Raw genomic sequence first — 16,415 nt, 5'->3', positions numbered from 1 at the left:
TGGTTAGCTGATTTCTAACGTTAGCTAGTGAACTGGCTAGCTTCTGTTGTGGATTTCAGATTTGAGGTAAATAATACTTAAAATTTAAAATGTACATTTAAAATTGGTGAGGCGGGTTGCAGGAGAGTGTTTTGAAGTTGAGTTTTTAGAAAAAAATATATAAAAAGATATGCGAAGAAAAGATGTGTATATATATATATACACACATACATATATATACATATATATATATATATATATATATAAAAATATACACGGGACACGACAAGACGAGGACAAAGGACATCTGACTGCTATGCCATCTTGGATTGGATAATAAGGAGATCAGATTTAGTCAAGGAGGGAGACATGATGAAACCACTCCTGTTCTGAGGATTTGGGGGAGACATCCAAAGGGTTTATCAAACGAGGTGACGTCACTACATTTTTGACAGCCACTTCCTGGTGTTATTTGTTGTGGCAATACCGTGGATTTTTGCCTAGACTGGGTACAGTTTCTGTCAGAATTGACAAGCATGTCCTTTTTGTAGGTTAGGAGAATTCCCACAGCTGGTTACGATAATTAATGTCACAGGTTAGGATAATTAGGTCAAGGTTAGGAAAAGGGTAGGCTAAAATAAATCAACTTTTGACGTATATTTGACATAAACTGCATCCCATCTAGCGATGAGCAATACTGTGGTACTGAAACGGCCAGCTGCACAGATCAGGAACAAGGAAGACACATCGCTACTAGATACCATACATCTTTGAAGTGTGCCTGTACTATCGGCAGGGATCAAATAGAAAGGTTGAACAAGTTACGGATCTCACGCTGCTTCAGAACGCAAGCTTGGTCTCGAAGAGTAAAGCCGGTGGCGCGATCTGTCGCGATGTTGTAAACCATGGACAGCAGAATAAAGTAAGAGGCGAGTTTATTTACTTATATAGATTATACGTAACACTGTTTTATGGATCGTTATTAAATGTGTGTGAATTGTAGAACAACGCGTGGCGTAATTTGACATACCTATAGTTAATAATGGAATTATTTAGCTGGCTGTCTGGCATGAGTTAGCATTTGGGTCAGTCTAATGCTGTCTCGCGCTAGCTGACCAATTAGCAAGCCTGCTAAAGGCTAGCCATACATCTTCATCAACTTGCTAAATTAAGTAGCTTGTTAGCCTAAGACAAAGCTCACCTTTATTCTAGTATTTAACGGTCCTAAAGTAAACGATATCATCTGGTATCAATACAGACTTTTAGGTACAAGGCATTTCACCACGAATGTCAGCTACCTCTAGCTATCATCAAGTTATTTCTTGACCATCAAATTAATCACGCGAGAATCCAATTGCTTTGATGTCTGGCTAGCTCACAGAGCGAACTCGACAGATGATTCCTTTATATGAACTGTTTCAAAATGATTTATTGCTACGATTTATAGTTAGCTATGTTGCATATATTGTTGATGTAGCTAGTTAGCAATTGTTGCATACCATACATTATGTTTGTACACACGTTTATTTTGCCCCTAGCTAAAGTCATAATCTCGTTTTTATTACAGCGAGATTCCCGAAAGGACGTTTGATTTGGTACTACAGATTGCATGCCCAACATCTGAAAATGAAGGTTGGTAAGATAACATGAGCATGTTTGTGTTACACCACAAATCCTTATTGATTTGCCCTGGATGGAGAGAGAAATGGACAGATCTGAATATCATGTTTTTTCCCCTCTGCCTAGTTAGTATCTTACACACTGCCAGACAATACTATCAAGACACTTTAGAAACAGAAACGTTTTTGTTTATAAAAGCTGTGAATAGCGTGCCCATTTAGGTTAAATACTAGGAAACTCTTAGACTGCAGATAACAGACATTAAGTGAGAGTCACATTCTCACCAGACATGGCATTAGTCAGAGTCCACCTTGGTACAGTAAGCCCTAGGCTACAGTGGAGGTGGTGTTATTAGGCGTGGCCCAAGACTACCAGACTGTTTCACCAATATAACAGGCTTCCAACAGTTAACAGACTGACACCTGGTGAAGATCTAAGGATAGGTTAAAGGTTGGAATGTTGACTAACAAAATCACACTTGGTTGGGAGCATAGATTCCAGTGTTTGGAGTCTTATTTCACTATCACTCATAGGGGATGAGGGAAAGTTAAGGGAGTAGTTGTTTTATGAGTTTTTGCATTATGATCCAGATCTACCCTTTTTTCATTGTCTTGTGACTCACCAAATAGATCATTCTAAAAAAAAATTAAAACCACAACAACCCAGGTTCCAGCAGCGACTCCCAACAGAGACTGTTTTGGGAACCGCTGAGTCCAGGCCATGAGCAGCCAGCATCAGCTGTTCTTTATATTTGTGATTGTCAAACATTCCACCAGTCGAACAGAAAACACAAAGTGCTTAGAATAACCAGGGAATGATTCTGACCAACAAAGAACGGTTCTAACTTCTCTGAGTAGCCTATGGGAAACAAAACAACCTATATTTCACATTGATATCCAATGTCCACCCTTAAGTTGAATATCAGGTAAAAACAGTTGTTGTACATATACCAGCTCTCTCGTTTTCCCCCTCAGTCCTGACATTAAAGAGGTGTTCTGTGGATGGTTCAGTGGTGCAGCTGCTGAGCTGACCAGAATAAAGAGGGAAACTTATCCTTGGACCTAACGAAGATATTAGATTTAAAACCAAACTCATAAACCTTGGGCCTGTACTGAAATAACTGGCTTCTCTCGCTCAATGATCCAGGGTCAGACTCGTATCCGGAGCCAGACTCTCAGGAGCTCACATCTACATTACACTCCCCTCAGCTCCCATGGAACAACCAAATTCTTATACCTCATTGGATAAGTGTGCTGCTACAGCCGAGTACTACCTCCTCATTGGACAGGAGAGTTGTAGGGTACAGGAAGTGGGTTATGATGTGGATGAATGGCCAGGCATTAGGAGAGGTTGTTAGGCTCACAGGAGATCCAGAGAGATATATTTGTTGCAAATGGACTCTTGTGATTTTGACAGGTTGTTGTTTTAGAAAAATGGGTTTCAGATATCAAAACAGGGACTCGACCAAACTTCCAATTTTTATTGATTTCCCCTTTCCTTTAAAATTGGCCTGGGTTCTAGTCTATGGGGATGTGTGGAATGATATGTTTCTTCTACACTGCTTATGAATGAAATAGATTGTCTTGTTTTAAGATATTATTCAATTCAGATTGATGGATTGTGTGGGAGCATGAAATGTATACTTAATATAGGTCTGTATTGAGGTATTAGGTTGCTATGGTGATGCTGAGCTCCACTGTGTGCTTTAGACTCGGTTCCTCGTGACATGTTTGTCTTGTGTGTTTTTTGTGTGTGTGGTATCAGATAGTGTTCTTTCTGAGTCATAATGGACAGGCTTTGGCCTAGCTGTTTGAAACTTCCTCTATTACTCTCACCACAGCCCAGCCATAGCATGCCTTCGGTACACTGAACATGTGTTAGGTACGCTGCCAAAAGCACCTTGCATCTATCTACCCACTGCCTTCATATGGCTAAAGACAATTCATTTGAAATAGATTTGATTTCCAATAATTTTATCATAAACGGCCATGTTTTCACAGCTAATAGCCTAAATGCAGAAGCAGTTCTCATATTTCAGCCTCTTCATGTTACTATTGTTCATAATGGAAGAAGTTTCACTTCCAACTAGTTAACGATATCACAGAAGGTTTTAGTGGTGAGGTTTTTTAAATAGGCCTGTTTCATTTTGTCTGGCTTACCATTCCAAATACAATTTCTAGCCCCTTGATATTATTGTTCGTTCTGATTTTAAGAGCTATCATTTTGATGGCCATAATAAATAGATATGCCGATAGTGGACAACCTTGTTTTACTCCTCTTGACAGTTTGATAGTTTCTGAGAAGTAGCCATTATTTACTATTTTACACCTAGGGTTAGTTACTATACATAACCTTAACCCACTGTATATGATATTCCCCAAAATGTAAATATTCTAAGCATTTATGTATAATTTCCAGTCATACCTCATCTAAAGCCTTTTCAAAGTTAGCTATGAATACAATGCTTGGTTTCCCAGATTTTTCATAGTGTTCTATTGTTACCAGTCTTATTATCTCCAATGTATCATATATTAAAAAACTGTCTGATTTAAGATTAATAATATCCGACAATATCTTTTTAATTCGATGCATTTTGCTAGAATTTTTGCGTCACAACACTGAAGTGTAAGGGGCCTCCAATTCTTTTAATTAAGTGTGGAAATGTTGCAGGACATGCAGAGCTTGTGTTTGTACAACAGATGATAGTGGTCCAGAGAGCTTTTGGCAATATTTTCAAAATAATCCCTATTTATTTTTACATACTTTTCAAAAGGCTATATAACTGTTCAATGAAAAGAAAATGCATTGAAGCAGGCAAACCTGTCTATTCAATAAAGACTTAGTTTGGAGCCTTGTCAGCCTCAGCTCTCAATTGCCAAGATAGAACTGCCAAAGAAAGATGAAACAGGTGGGTATATTCTTGTAGCCCTTCCCTGGGATATACCACTGTCAAAATGACATTTTAAATAACCAAACTGGTATTCAATTTGTAATTACATTGTCTGCTTTAGACTATTATTATACAATCATAATCATAACCCATCCATAAAGGAGCCTTAATTCACAATTAGCGTGCACTTGTAATTTTAAAAGGTAGGCTTATCGTCCATTTGACACAGACGAGGAGCTCCAGTGCACTTTAAACATCTCAGAGGAGAGGAAATGGTAAATTAAATGCAATAATGTATTGTGGGCCTCCCGAGTGGCGCAGTGGTCTAAGGCACTGCATCGCAGTGCTGGCTGTGCCGCTAGAGATCCTGGTTTGAGTCCAGGTTCTGTCGCAGCCGGCAGCGACCGGGAGACCCATGGGACGGCGCACAATTGGCCCAGCATCGTCCGGGTTAGGGGAGGGTTTGGCCGGCAGGGATGTTCTTGTCCCATCGCGCTCTAGCGACTCCTAGCGCAATGCACGCTGACACGGTCGCCAGGTTTCCTCCAACGCATTGGTGCGGCTGGCTTCTGGGTTAAGTGGGCTTTGTGTCAAGAAGCAGTGCGGCTTGGTTGGGTTGTGTTTCGGAGGACGCATGGCTCTTGACCTTCGGCTCTCGACCTTTGCCTCTCCCGAGTCCGTACGGGAGTTGCGGCGATGAGACAAGACTGTAACTACCAATTGGATACCACGAAATTGGGGAGAAAAAGGGTGTAAAAAGTAAGAAAACAAAAAAACAACGATATATCGTACCTAAATTTAACAGACAAGTAACGGGAATTAGCGATTATTGTAAGATTAAATGGAGTGTAGATTTAACAGAAATTAAGTTTAATTTGGGGAAACATGAACAAACATTCATAAGGCAGAAATAATGCGGTCTGAAATGGCGGGAATCTCAGATACCCAGAACTAAAATCTTGTGTAATTGCTCAGATGCTTTATTAATTTCTAGGATAGAAATGTCAGAAAAGATACTAGAAAACAGAAGCTGAACAAGGAGGGCCACCCCCTCTCTTTGCAAGTCTATGGGTCAAATATCCCCCCCAAAATCGAAAGATGCTAAAACCTGCAAACTCGTGATTTGTCCAAATAAATCTTTTATTTTAAAAATAATAAAATAAATAACCAAGTTACTCGTTAGTCGTCGCATCCCACAGTCTGTTGACAGCTGCTATTATACCAGTTATGTTATGTGCATCTGTCTACAAGAGATTACACCTAGTGTAACCCCATTTGTCAATCCGATGTCATTAAATGTGGGCTATATTTAATTTAATAAGGGCTTTGTTATTTGAATTCTATTTATCAGAAGTCCAAATGAATGAAGTCCTTTATAAAATCGAAAGTAGCTTACGTTTAATGGCATCGGATTCACAAATGGGGCTTAGTGGTGCGTCTTCGCCACATGCCTGTAGAATAACCCTGTTAGAATGACCGTAGGAAGGCTAGAGGTAGGCCTAGGTCTGTATGTTTTTTTTTCTCCTTTTGCTGTTGGGACAGTATGGTAACCTTGGTCAGCAGAGTAGACCACTTAGTCACACTGTGCCGCTGCCTATTATTAGCCTACATGTCTGTTACCATGGGGAGTGTCCTGTTCTCTTTCTAGGGCTGGTAGCTGAGAGACGAGAACAGTTGTTATGTAGTAATCTTTTGAAGTCAGATCCAGTACATGGCCACAAGTGGACACCTGCTCGTCGAATATCTCATTCCAAAATCATGGGCATTAATATGGAGTTGGTCCCCCCCCATTGCTGCTATAACAGCCGCCACTTTTCTGGGAAGGCTTTACACTTGATGTTGGAACATTGCTACGGGGACTTGCTTCCATTCAGCCGAAGAGCATTACTGAGGTTGGGCACTTATGTTGGGTGATTTAGGCCTAGCTCGCAGTCGGCATTCCAATTCATCCCTAAGGTGTTTGATGGGGTTGAGGTGAGGGCTCTGTGCAGGCCAGTCAAGTTCTTCCACACTGATCTCGACAAACCATTTTTGTATGGACCTCGCTTTGTGCACAGAGGCATTGTCATGCTGAAACAGGAAAGGGCCTTCCCTAAAATGTTGCCACAAAGTTGGAAGCACAGAATTGTTTAGAATGTCATTGTATGCTGTAGCGTTGAGATTTACCTTCACTGGAACTAAGGGGCCTAGGCCGGACCATGAAAAACAGCCCCAGAACATTATTCCTCCTCCACCTAACTTTACAGTTGGCGCTATGCATTCGGGCAGGTAGCGTTCTCCTGGCATCTGCCAAACCCAGATTAGTCCGTTGGACTGCCAGATGGGGAAGCGTGATTCATCACTCCAGAGAACAAGTTTCCCCTGCTCCAGAGTCCAGTGGTGGCGAGGTTTCCATCATATTTAGGGAGTTGCTTTAGGACTTGGTCAGGTGGTTTAAGCATGTCCCAATTTAGGTCACCTAGCGGGACAAGTATAAGGTGCCAGGAGAAAGCTTAGGGCAGGTAGGGTACCTGCTGATGGTGGACGATAACACCCAGCAACAGTCAACAAAGAGCTATTCCAAAGTTTAATGCTTAAAACCAGCAAATCAAATTGTTTGGGTACAGACTTGGTGGAGACAACTGAGCACTGAAGGTGTTCCTTGGTAAAGATTGCCACTCCATCACCTTTGGAAGATCTGTCTTGCTGAAAAAGGTTATAACCAGAAAGGTTAACATCAGTGTTCAAAAGACTCTTTCTTAACCACGTCTCAGTAATGACCAACACATCTGGATTTGAGCTGTGAACCCACACTTTCAATTGATCGATTTTAGGTAATACGCTTCTAGTGTTAACATGCAGAACGGTTTTCTGGCTTTTACGAGAGCAGAAATCAGTGAATCAGATATCAGAGTACAAGTCAGAATTGGGGCTAGCAACAGTAGATGGGCCAGGGTGTACATGCACATTTCCAGACATCATCAGCAGTAATACAATCAAGACACGGCAGAGGACAGGGAGAGCTCTGCATTGTTGATTTATGACATTTGAATGTGCATTAGATGGAAACAAGATCATATTGTACAGCAATTGCATCAGGTAACATGAATACAAAGCCGGCAGAGGTGGTTAGAATTAGATGGGAGACCAAGGGTCCGTGTAACCAATAGAGAGTCAGATTCCCGAGTGTGGGAACAAACAGTCTGTCCCACGGTTGGGTAAACAAGCAAGTTCATAGTCAACAAAGCACGCAGGAGTCATGAGGCAAATGACATAAAGCACAATAAAAATATAACGACTTGGGGCTAATCATTTTAAGTTCAGAGTCACTCGCCCCAACAGTGCATGTGTTCTGGAGGCAAGTGAAAGCTTAGAGAGAGGGCGGTGTGTGGCGGGGGTACCTGTACCAGACAGGGGGAGACAGGCCAGGGTAGATGGTGAACAGATCGCCAGGTGGAATCTAAGCAGCAGTGCAGCAGGCAACGGCAGTAGGTATCACACCCACTTGGGAGAAGCTTTTTTTCGGGAGGCAGATTCCTTGTAGAAAATCCGAGCTAGCTAACGTAGCTAGCCGGTCTCTGTCCACTGTTTTTTTCCCACGTGGAAAAAGAGGTTGTTAGCTAGCTATGTCTTCAGTTTCGGCGAATGGTCCTTTACGAGGTCCAAACAAAGTTGTCCTGTGGCTGTTGTATTTTGGAGATTGCGAGGAGATCTTCTGATGTGATCAAAGCAACAATATTTTTTGTTATTGAGGTACTTTACAATTGAAGTGTCCGGGCTGCATATCAGTTCAAAATTAAGGAAATAGAAGCCTGACTCTTTTCAGATCCTGTTGTGTTCTGGGATTTTAAGCAAATAAACGCCCAGGCTATTAATTTAAGTTTTATGGTATGACGTCTTCATTTAATCACAATTTTAGTAAATGTATAAAATAAAAAAAAAAGATACCTTATTTACATAAGTATTCTGTCAGACTTCCTGTTTCCATTGATCATCCTTGATGTTTCTACAAGTTGGAGTCCACCAGCGGTAAATATAGTTGTTTGGACATTATTTGGAAACACAGCTGTCTATATAAGGTCCCACAGTTGACAGTGCATGTCAGAGCAAAAAACAAGCCATGAGGTTGAAGGAATTGTCTGTAGAGCTTTGATACAGGATTGTGTCAAGGCACAAATCTGGGGAACGGTACCAACACATTTCTGCAGTATTGAAGGTCCCCAAGATCACAGTGGCCTCCATCATTCTTAAATGGAAGAAGTTTGGAACCACCAAGACTCTTCCTAGAGCTGGCCGCCCGGCCAAACTGAGCAATCGGGGGAGAAGGGCATTGGTCAGGGAGGTGACCAATAACCCGATGGTCACTCTGACAGCGGTCTAGAGTTCCTCTGTGGGAACTCCAGAAGGACAACCATCTTTGCACCACTCCACCAATCAGGCCTTTATGGTAGAGTGACCAAATGGAATCCACTCCTCAGCGGTAGGGACTGGGAGACTGGTCAGGATCAAGGGAAAGATGAACGGAGCAAAATTCAGAGAGATCCTTGATGAAAACCTGCTCCAGAGCGCTTAGGACCTCAGACTGGGAGTGAATGTTCCCCTTCCAATAGGACAATGACTCTAAGCACACAGCCAAGACAACGCAGGATTGGCTTCGGGACAAGTCTCTGAATGTCCTTGAGTGGCCCAGCCAGAGCCTAGACTTGAACCTGATCTACCATCTCTGAAGAGACCTGGAAATAGCTGTGCAGCAACGCTCCCCATTCAACCTGAGAGCTTGAGAGGATCCGCAGAGAAGAATGGGAGAAACTCCCCAAATACAGGTGTACCAAGCTTGTAGCGTCATCCCCAAGAATACTCGAGGTTGCACTCGCTGCCAAAGGTGAATACTTAATAATATGTAATATTTCATTTAAAAAAATTTTTTTTAATACATTTCAAAAAATGTCTTAACCTGTTTTTGCTTTGTCATTATGTGGTATTGTGTGTGATGAGGGGAAAAATTATGTAATACGTTTTAGAATAAGGCTGTAACAAAATGTACTGTGTTGATGACTGTTGTCAATGTCTGTAGTGTCTGTGCTGCAAATGTAATTGTGAACGGCCATGCAGACCTTCACAATGGTCTCTGCTTTCTCTGGGGCAACTTCAAGGACTCGTCTCAGGATCCTCCATCTTGCAGCAAAGAAGTTCTCTGAAATTCTTCTGGCTCTTGAGTGTGGTAGTTGTAGATCTTCTTGGTGTCATCAAGGCCAGAAGAACCTTTTTGAATACAATAAGAGTTTCAATTAGTATTGAACAGGAACATGAAGGCTATGAAATGTGAACGGTATTTCCTCCGACACATTGGTGTGGCTGGCTTCCGGGTTAAGCTGGCGGGTGTTAAGCAGCGCGGTTAGGTGGGTCATGTTTCGGAGGACGCGTGATTCCATCTTCGCCTCTCCCGAGCCAGTTGGGGAGTTGCAGCGATGAGATAAGATTGAGGGGGAAAAAAGACAACGATAGGCATCTTTCTATGTAGAAAAGGTTGCATGTTCGAATCCAGCGATAAAGTTGTTTTTGTTTTAAGCCTATCCCAAACTTTTTAAACCCTTACCTTAACCATTTGGAGTTTATGCCTAAACTTAACCCTAGCCTTAAAAATGTGGAGTTAATGCTTTAACTTAAACACTTAGAAATAGGTATTTTGGAACAACTTCGAAATTTGACATTTGATAAACATTTATGAATTCTGACGTGAGACTGAGCTTGTTGGCCTGAGGATGCCCGCAGCATCATCAAGGACCCCACACACCCCAGCCACAAGTGGCATCAGAGCATGAGGTCTGATACCAACGTACTCGGTGACACTTTCTATCTACAAGCCATCAGACTGCTGAACACTTGAGCTGGACTGACCACCTGCACTGACTCTCCGCACCTTAGCACACAGATACCCACTCACTCATGCTACACACACACACATCACAACTGCTGCTATCAGACTCTTAAATACTGCACAATTAAAACACTTGTCCCCCAATCCCCTCTTCCCCTCTTCATATTCCTATCTTTTGTTATTTCTTACTGTTATTGCATTGTCGAGAAGGAACCCGCAAGTAAGTACTTATTTGGACAATGTTTATCCTGTACGTACGACTAATAAAACTTTAAACAGCCTATATATTTCACACCCTCCTACCGCTCTGTCTGTTGTATGTGTCAACACAGCCGTTAACACCTTCCATTTATAGTAGTGGCATTAGGCCAGTGGGAGACGAGCAACTTCAGGACACAGAGTGGGTTTGTTCTGATGCAGGTTTCACATTGATTGAGCTGAGATTTTGGCCAGAAGAGAGAATATGTGCATATGGTCTTGTGCATTTTTGCGTACAGTATGTGTCACTTGTGTGTGGGAATTGCTGACTGAACTATAATTAACTATCATTAAACACACAGTGCATGTTGCTCTTAACATTAACCATGTTTGAGAACGGCTCTGTATGGGTATTCTATATAGCATACATGTATGTACATATACCACTCCCAGTCTCATGCACACACTAGTAATAATAATAGTATAGGTCTAAATGCATTCTTACTTTACATCATTGAATGAGGCCAGCTCATCCACCTCCCAGTAGTAGAGCACAGCACACAGGGTTTCATAAAAGGCTTGAGATCAGCACTCTGCAGTACAGGGTTATTCTGACTGACTGCAATGGTCGCTGGGCTGGATGACCACTCACACATAGGAGATATTGTTGCACATTACTTTGGGCTAGACTCTGACTTAAAGCCTTGAATTTAAATCAGCTTCTAACTCTGGTACTTGGATGCAGTACTTTCTTCAATGCACATTTAGGGGTTATGTAATTTCGGGTTATACATTTGGGGTTATGTAATGTTATATAATTTAGGGAAGCCATGCCACAGTGTTGAGTGGTTTCATTCTTACAATGCATGAAAATGAATACGAAATTGTCTGGCAATGATTTGTCTCATAGAGATTGTATTAAACAATGAGCATGACACTGAAAAATGTCTGACCAGGAGTCATCAAAACCTTTAGTAGAGTGACATCTTGTTGATTTGTTCATGGGCTAGCCTAGAGTCGTTAGACTAGGCTATATTTACGAGCGTACAGTACCCCATTCTTAAGAATTATTGCAACTGTGGAGGCAGAAATGTGGTTTGTGATTCCGTAGAGTTATCATCAGGGCTCAATATTCAGGTAAATTAAAAGGTGAGCAACTTCACTCTGCAACAAAATTAGAATTAGCCTACAATTCACATGTTCATTATGTGCAGAAGAATTGAATGCTCAGAGGAAGCAACAGGGTCTAAACTGTAACGTTGGCCAACCTAGTCAAACTCTCTATGACTGTGAGTCCTTTGCTTTCCCCAGCAGGCCTATAGACAGCAGCCCTCTCTGCCCTGCTCAGTTCTCTTGGCTCAGAGTAGTGGATGCCTAGGCAGGCAGGCAGTGAGCTGAGCTAGATCATGTCGGCTCCCTGAGAGTGACTGGCATGCTAGCTAGTGCGGGCCCCTGTCGGCACTCCGCTACATAGAGCCATATTGACGTGTTTCCAGGGCCCTGCCAAAGCTAGCAGATGATGCTAGCGGTGCGGTGCCAAACAACGGCAGTAGGTGGGAACAGATGCTACCTGTCCTAGCCGCTCGCTCCAGCCAGATTGCTCCCGGTAACAAAGCTATGAAGTTAATAGATCACCATATCCATTTTACAACTGCACTCATGCTGCAATTAGCTGAACGATTTGCTGTTGTAAAAAAAAAAAACACAACACCAGTCAGTGGCTTTATCAGTCTTTGATTTTTGTTTATCAGTATTTGATTTATGGACCATTGGTTTCTGTGTGTGGCGATGGAACTGGAACAGTGGTCGCGTTCCATCAAGTAATGTGTCTTGTTCCAATGAATTGTGGACAAATTCATGGCCTGTCTCAAGTGCCTCAGATGGCTCTTTACTGGTAATACTGTAGGAGTTCATATTGAACGGCGTTACTTGAGATGATTTGCTTGATGGCTGTATTGATATTGATGCATTCTCTCTATCCTGATAAGAGTTGCATCTCCATAGATTTGAGTTGAGGAACCAGACAGCCATAATAACAGAATGGCCTTTGATTCAGATGCCCTCCTAACTTCACTCGCTCCATGCATGCACCAATTATGAATCAGAACTGTTGTTCTTGTTCCAGAGAACATTCTCTCACTGCAACCCAAGGTCTCAGAATGTCACCTCCTGCCAGCTAGTTAGCCGGCTGCGTTGCTCTCTGCCTCCCTGCTACTGTATCACACCCTCAAGCAATATTCTCTCCACATATTCTCTCCATATGCATTTTCTCTTTTCCTCCCTCCCCCCTCCCTTCCTGCGTCTTCGCACTGCAAACACCCGCATGGTAGCACTTTTAGAAAAGGTTGAATGCTGACATTATGCAAAAATGTCACTTTTGCACGTTGACCTCCCGCGCGCTGGTTCTGCGTTTTGATTGGTTGTTGGCTTCGTGGTGCGGTCGCGGTTGGCTCACACCCAGGCGGAAGGCCATTGGAGGAGCTGCAGATGCCACGGTAATGAGGAGGGTGTTGATTGGTCATAAGAGAGGCCATACTCCACACACCGGCACCAACACTCCTGGACAACCCCCGGGTCTCACACCCTTTTCTCTCTTTCTCTCTCTCGCTCTCTCTCTCTTGTTCTATCTCTCACTCTCCTTTCTGTTAGTTAAATTGGCTTCCATGTAGATGGAAAAATATCTGCCTTGTTTTTTTATTTTCTTAAGTTGAAATTAGGAAGTCATCATAACTGCTCATAGTTTGACACTCACTTATGAAGTTATCTGCATCTCATTCTGCCTTGCTCTTTTGTTTGTTTGGCTAATTTGAAGCTCCCTCTCATCTGTCACTCAGACATTGAGACTCAGTAGTCTTGCTCTAGAGTCCTGCTGGTCTCTGGGCCCTGCTCTGTTGGACTGTAGAGAGAGAGACAGCAGGGTGGACGTTACTGGGCAGCGGAGGATTGGCCTCTGGCTGCTTGGCAACCCTGTAGCTGTCTGTCTGTCTTGCCAATGTTGGAGCTGTCTGTCTGACAACTGAAGAGAAACTACAACTCTGGTTCTACGCTATAGTCTCTGTCTCGCTCTCAATTAATTTTCAATTTAAGGGCTTTATTGGCAAAGTAATGAAACATATGTTTACATTGCCAAAGCAATGAAAATAAATCAACATAAATATAGGTTGTATTTACAATGGTGTTTGTTCTTCAGTGGTTGCCCTTTTCTTATGGCAACAGGTCACAAATCTTGCTGCTGTGATTGCACACTGTGGTATTTCACCCAATAGATATGGGAGTTTATCAAAATTGGATTTGTTTTTGAATTCTTTGTGGATTTGTGTAATCTGAGGGAAATATGTGTAATATGGTCATACATTTGGCAGGAGGTTAGGAAGTGCAGCTCAGTTTCCACCTCATTTGGTGGGCAGTGTGCAAATAGTCTGTCTTCTCTTGAGAGCCAAGTTTACCTTCGGCGGCCTTTCTCAATAGCAAGGCTATGCTCACTGAGTCTGTACGTAGTCAAAGCTTTTCTTAATTTTGGATCAGTCACAGTGGTCAGGTATTCTGCCACTGTGTACTCTCTGTTTAGGGCCTAGTAGCATTTTAGTTTGCTCAGTTTTGTTTTTTGTTAATTCTTTCCAATGTATCAAGTAATTTATCTTTTTGTTTTCTCATGATTTGGGTCTAATTGTGTTGTAGTCCAGGGACTCTGTGGGGTCTGTTTGTGAACAGAGCCCCAGGACCAGCTTGCTTAGGGGGCTCTCCTCTAGGTTCATCTCTCTGTAGGTGATAGCTTTGTTATGGAAGGTTTGGGAATCGCTTCCTTTTAGGTGGTTGTAGAATTTAACATCTTTTTTCTGAATTTTGATAATTAGCGGGTATCGGCCTAATTGGGGCGGCAGGTAGCCTAGTGGTTAGAGCTTTGGGCCAGTAACTGGAAGGTTGCTGGATCGAATCTCCGAGCTGACAAGGTAATAATCTGTCGTTCTGCCCCTGAACAAGGCAGTTAACCCACTGTTCCCCGGTAGGCCGTCATTGTAAATAAGGATGTGTTCTTAACTGACTTTCATAGTTAAATAAAGGTTCAATAAATTCTGCTCTGCATGCATTATTTGGTGTTTTACGTTGTACACAGAGTCTCAATTTGGTATTTGTTCCATTTTGTGAATTCTTGGTTGGTGAGCGGACCTCAGGCCTCATAACCATAAAGGACAATGGGTTTTATAACTGATTCAAGTATTTTTAGCCAGATCCAAATTCGACATACCGATGAGATGTTCCTTTTGATGGAATAGAAGGCCCTTCTTGCCTTGTCTCTCAGATCGTTCACAGCTTTGTGGAAGTTACCTGTGGCGCTGATGTTTAGGCCGAGATATGTATAGTTTTTTGTGTGCTCTAGGGCAACGGTGTCCAGATGGAATTTGCATTTGTGGTCCTGGCAACTGGATCTTTTTTGGAACACCATTATTTTTGTCTTACTGAGATTTACTGTCAGGGCCCAGATCTGACAGAATCTGTGCAGAAGATCTAGGTGCTGCTGGAGTCCCTCCTTGGGTGGGGACAGAAGCACCAGATCATCAGAAGACATTTGACTTCAGATTCTAGTAGGGTAAGGCCAGGTGCTGCAGACTGTTCTAGTGCCCTCGCCAATTTGTTGATCTATATGTTGAAGAGGGTATGGCTTAATCTGCATCCCTGTCTCACCCCCCGGCTCTGTGGAAAGAAATGTTTTTTTTTTGCAATTTTAACCACGCACTTGTTGTTTGCGTACATGGATTTTATAATGTTGTATGTTTTTTCCCCCAACACCACTTCAATTTGTATAGCAGGCCCTCATGCCAAATTGAGTCTCAAGCCTTTTTTGAAAACCACAAAGCATGAGAAGACTTTGCCTTTGTTTGGCTTTTTTGTTTGTCAATTAAGGTGTGCAGGGTGAATACGTGGTCTGTCATACGGTAATTTGGTAAAAAGACAATTTGACATTTGTTCAGTACATTTGTTTTCGCTGAGGAAATGTACGAGTCTGCTGTTAATGATAATTCAGAGGATTTTTCCAAATTTGCTGTTGACGCATATCCCACAGTAGTTATTGGGGTCACATTTGTCTCCACTTTTGTCGATGGGGAATATGCCAGAGCTGAGGATGATATTAAAGACTTTAAATATAGTCAATTGGAATTTGTGGTCTGTATATTTTATCATTTCATTTAGGATACCATCAATCCCACAGGCCTTTTTGGGTAGGAGGGTTTGTATTTTGTCCTGTAGTTCATTCAATGTAATTTGAGAATCCAGTGGGTTCTGGTAGTCTTTAATAGTTGATTCTAAGATTTGTATTTGATCATGTATGTTTTAGCTGTTCTTTGTTAGAGCTGAAAAGATTGGATAAGTGGTTGTCATAGAATTACAACATTATGTTAATCACAATACTCTTATATTAGAATGTAATCCTATATTAGTACTCACACTGTCTATTATGTTGCCTCTAAGAAAAACAGAGTTCTTAGAACTCTCACGTGTCTGTGTGAAGAGATAGAAGCCTCTGAGATTTAACATTGACAGTAGATTTTCGATCGCTTGGTGATAAGACATTCCATTCCATGATTAGTGTCTGTGTGTCTGTCAGTGCCAGGGAGACCTACAGTGGGGGGAAAAAAGTATTTGATCCCCTGCTGATTTTGTACGTTTGTCCACTTACAAAGAAATGATCAGTCTATAATTTTAATGGTAGGTTTATTTGAACAGTGCAAGACAGAATAACAACAAAAAAATCCAGGAAAGTGCATGTCAAAAATGTTATAAAATGATTTGCATTTTAATGAGGGAAATAAGTATTTGACCCCTCTGCAAAACATGACTTAGTACTTGGTGCCAACAAGGGTTTTGCCAATC

General features: G+C 42.0%; 1 protein-coding gene across 3 annotated transcripts in view; it reads left to right on the top strand.

Annotated features, from left to right (window-relative positions):
- Positions 1-423: 423 nt before the first annotated feature.
- dennd1b (DENN/MADD domain containing 1B) overlaps positions 424-16,415 on the top strand; it is a 200,919-nt gene continuing 184,927 nt past the window's right edge. Inside the window, exons 1-2 of one of the 3 annotated variants that reach the window (XM_029750398.1) lie at positions 424-901; positions 1,547-1,611. In XM_029750398.1, coding sequence (XP_029606258.1) covers positions 885-901; positions 1,547-1,611 — 82 coding nt within the window. In that variant the 5' untranslated portion in view covers positions 424-884. The remainder of the gene's footprint in view (positions 902-1,546; positions 1,612-16,415) is intronic. The other 2 variants (XM_029750399.1, XM_029750400.1) reach the window with 2 other exon arrangements.

Source organism: Salmo trutta, chromosome 4 (assembly GCF_901001165.1).
Source record: "Salmo trutta chromosome 4, fSalTru1.1, whole genome shotgun sequence".
Lineage (NCBI taxonomy): Eukaryota > Metazoa > Chordata > Actinopteri > Salmoniformes > Salmonidae > Salmo > Salmo trutta.
The sequence above is the reverse complement of the archived record's forward strand: the minus strand, read 5'-3'. Positions and strand labels throughout refer to the sequence as shown.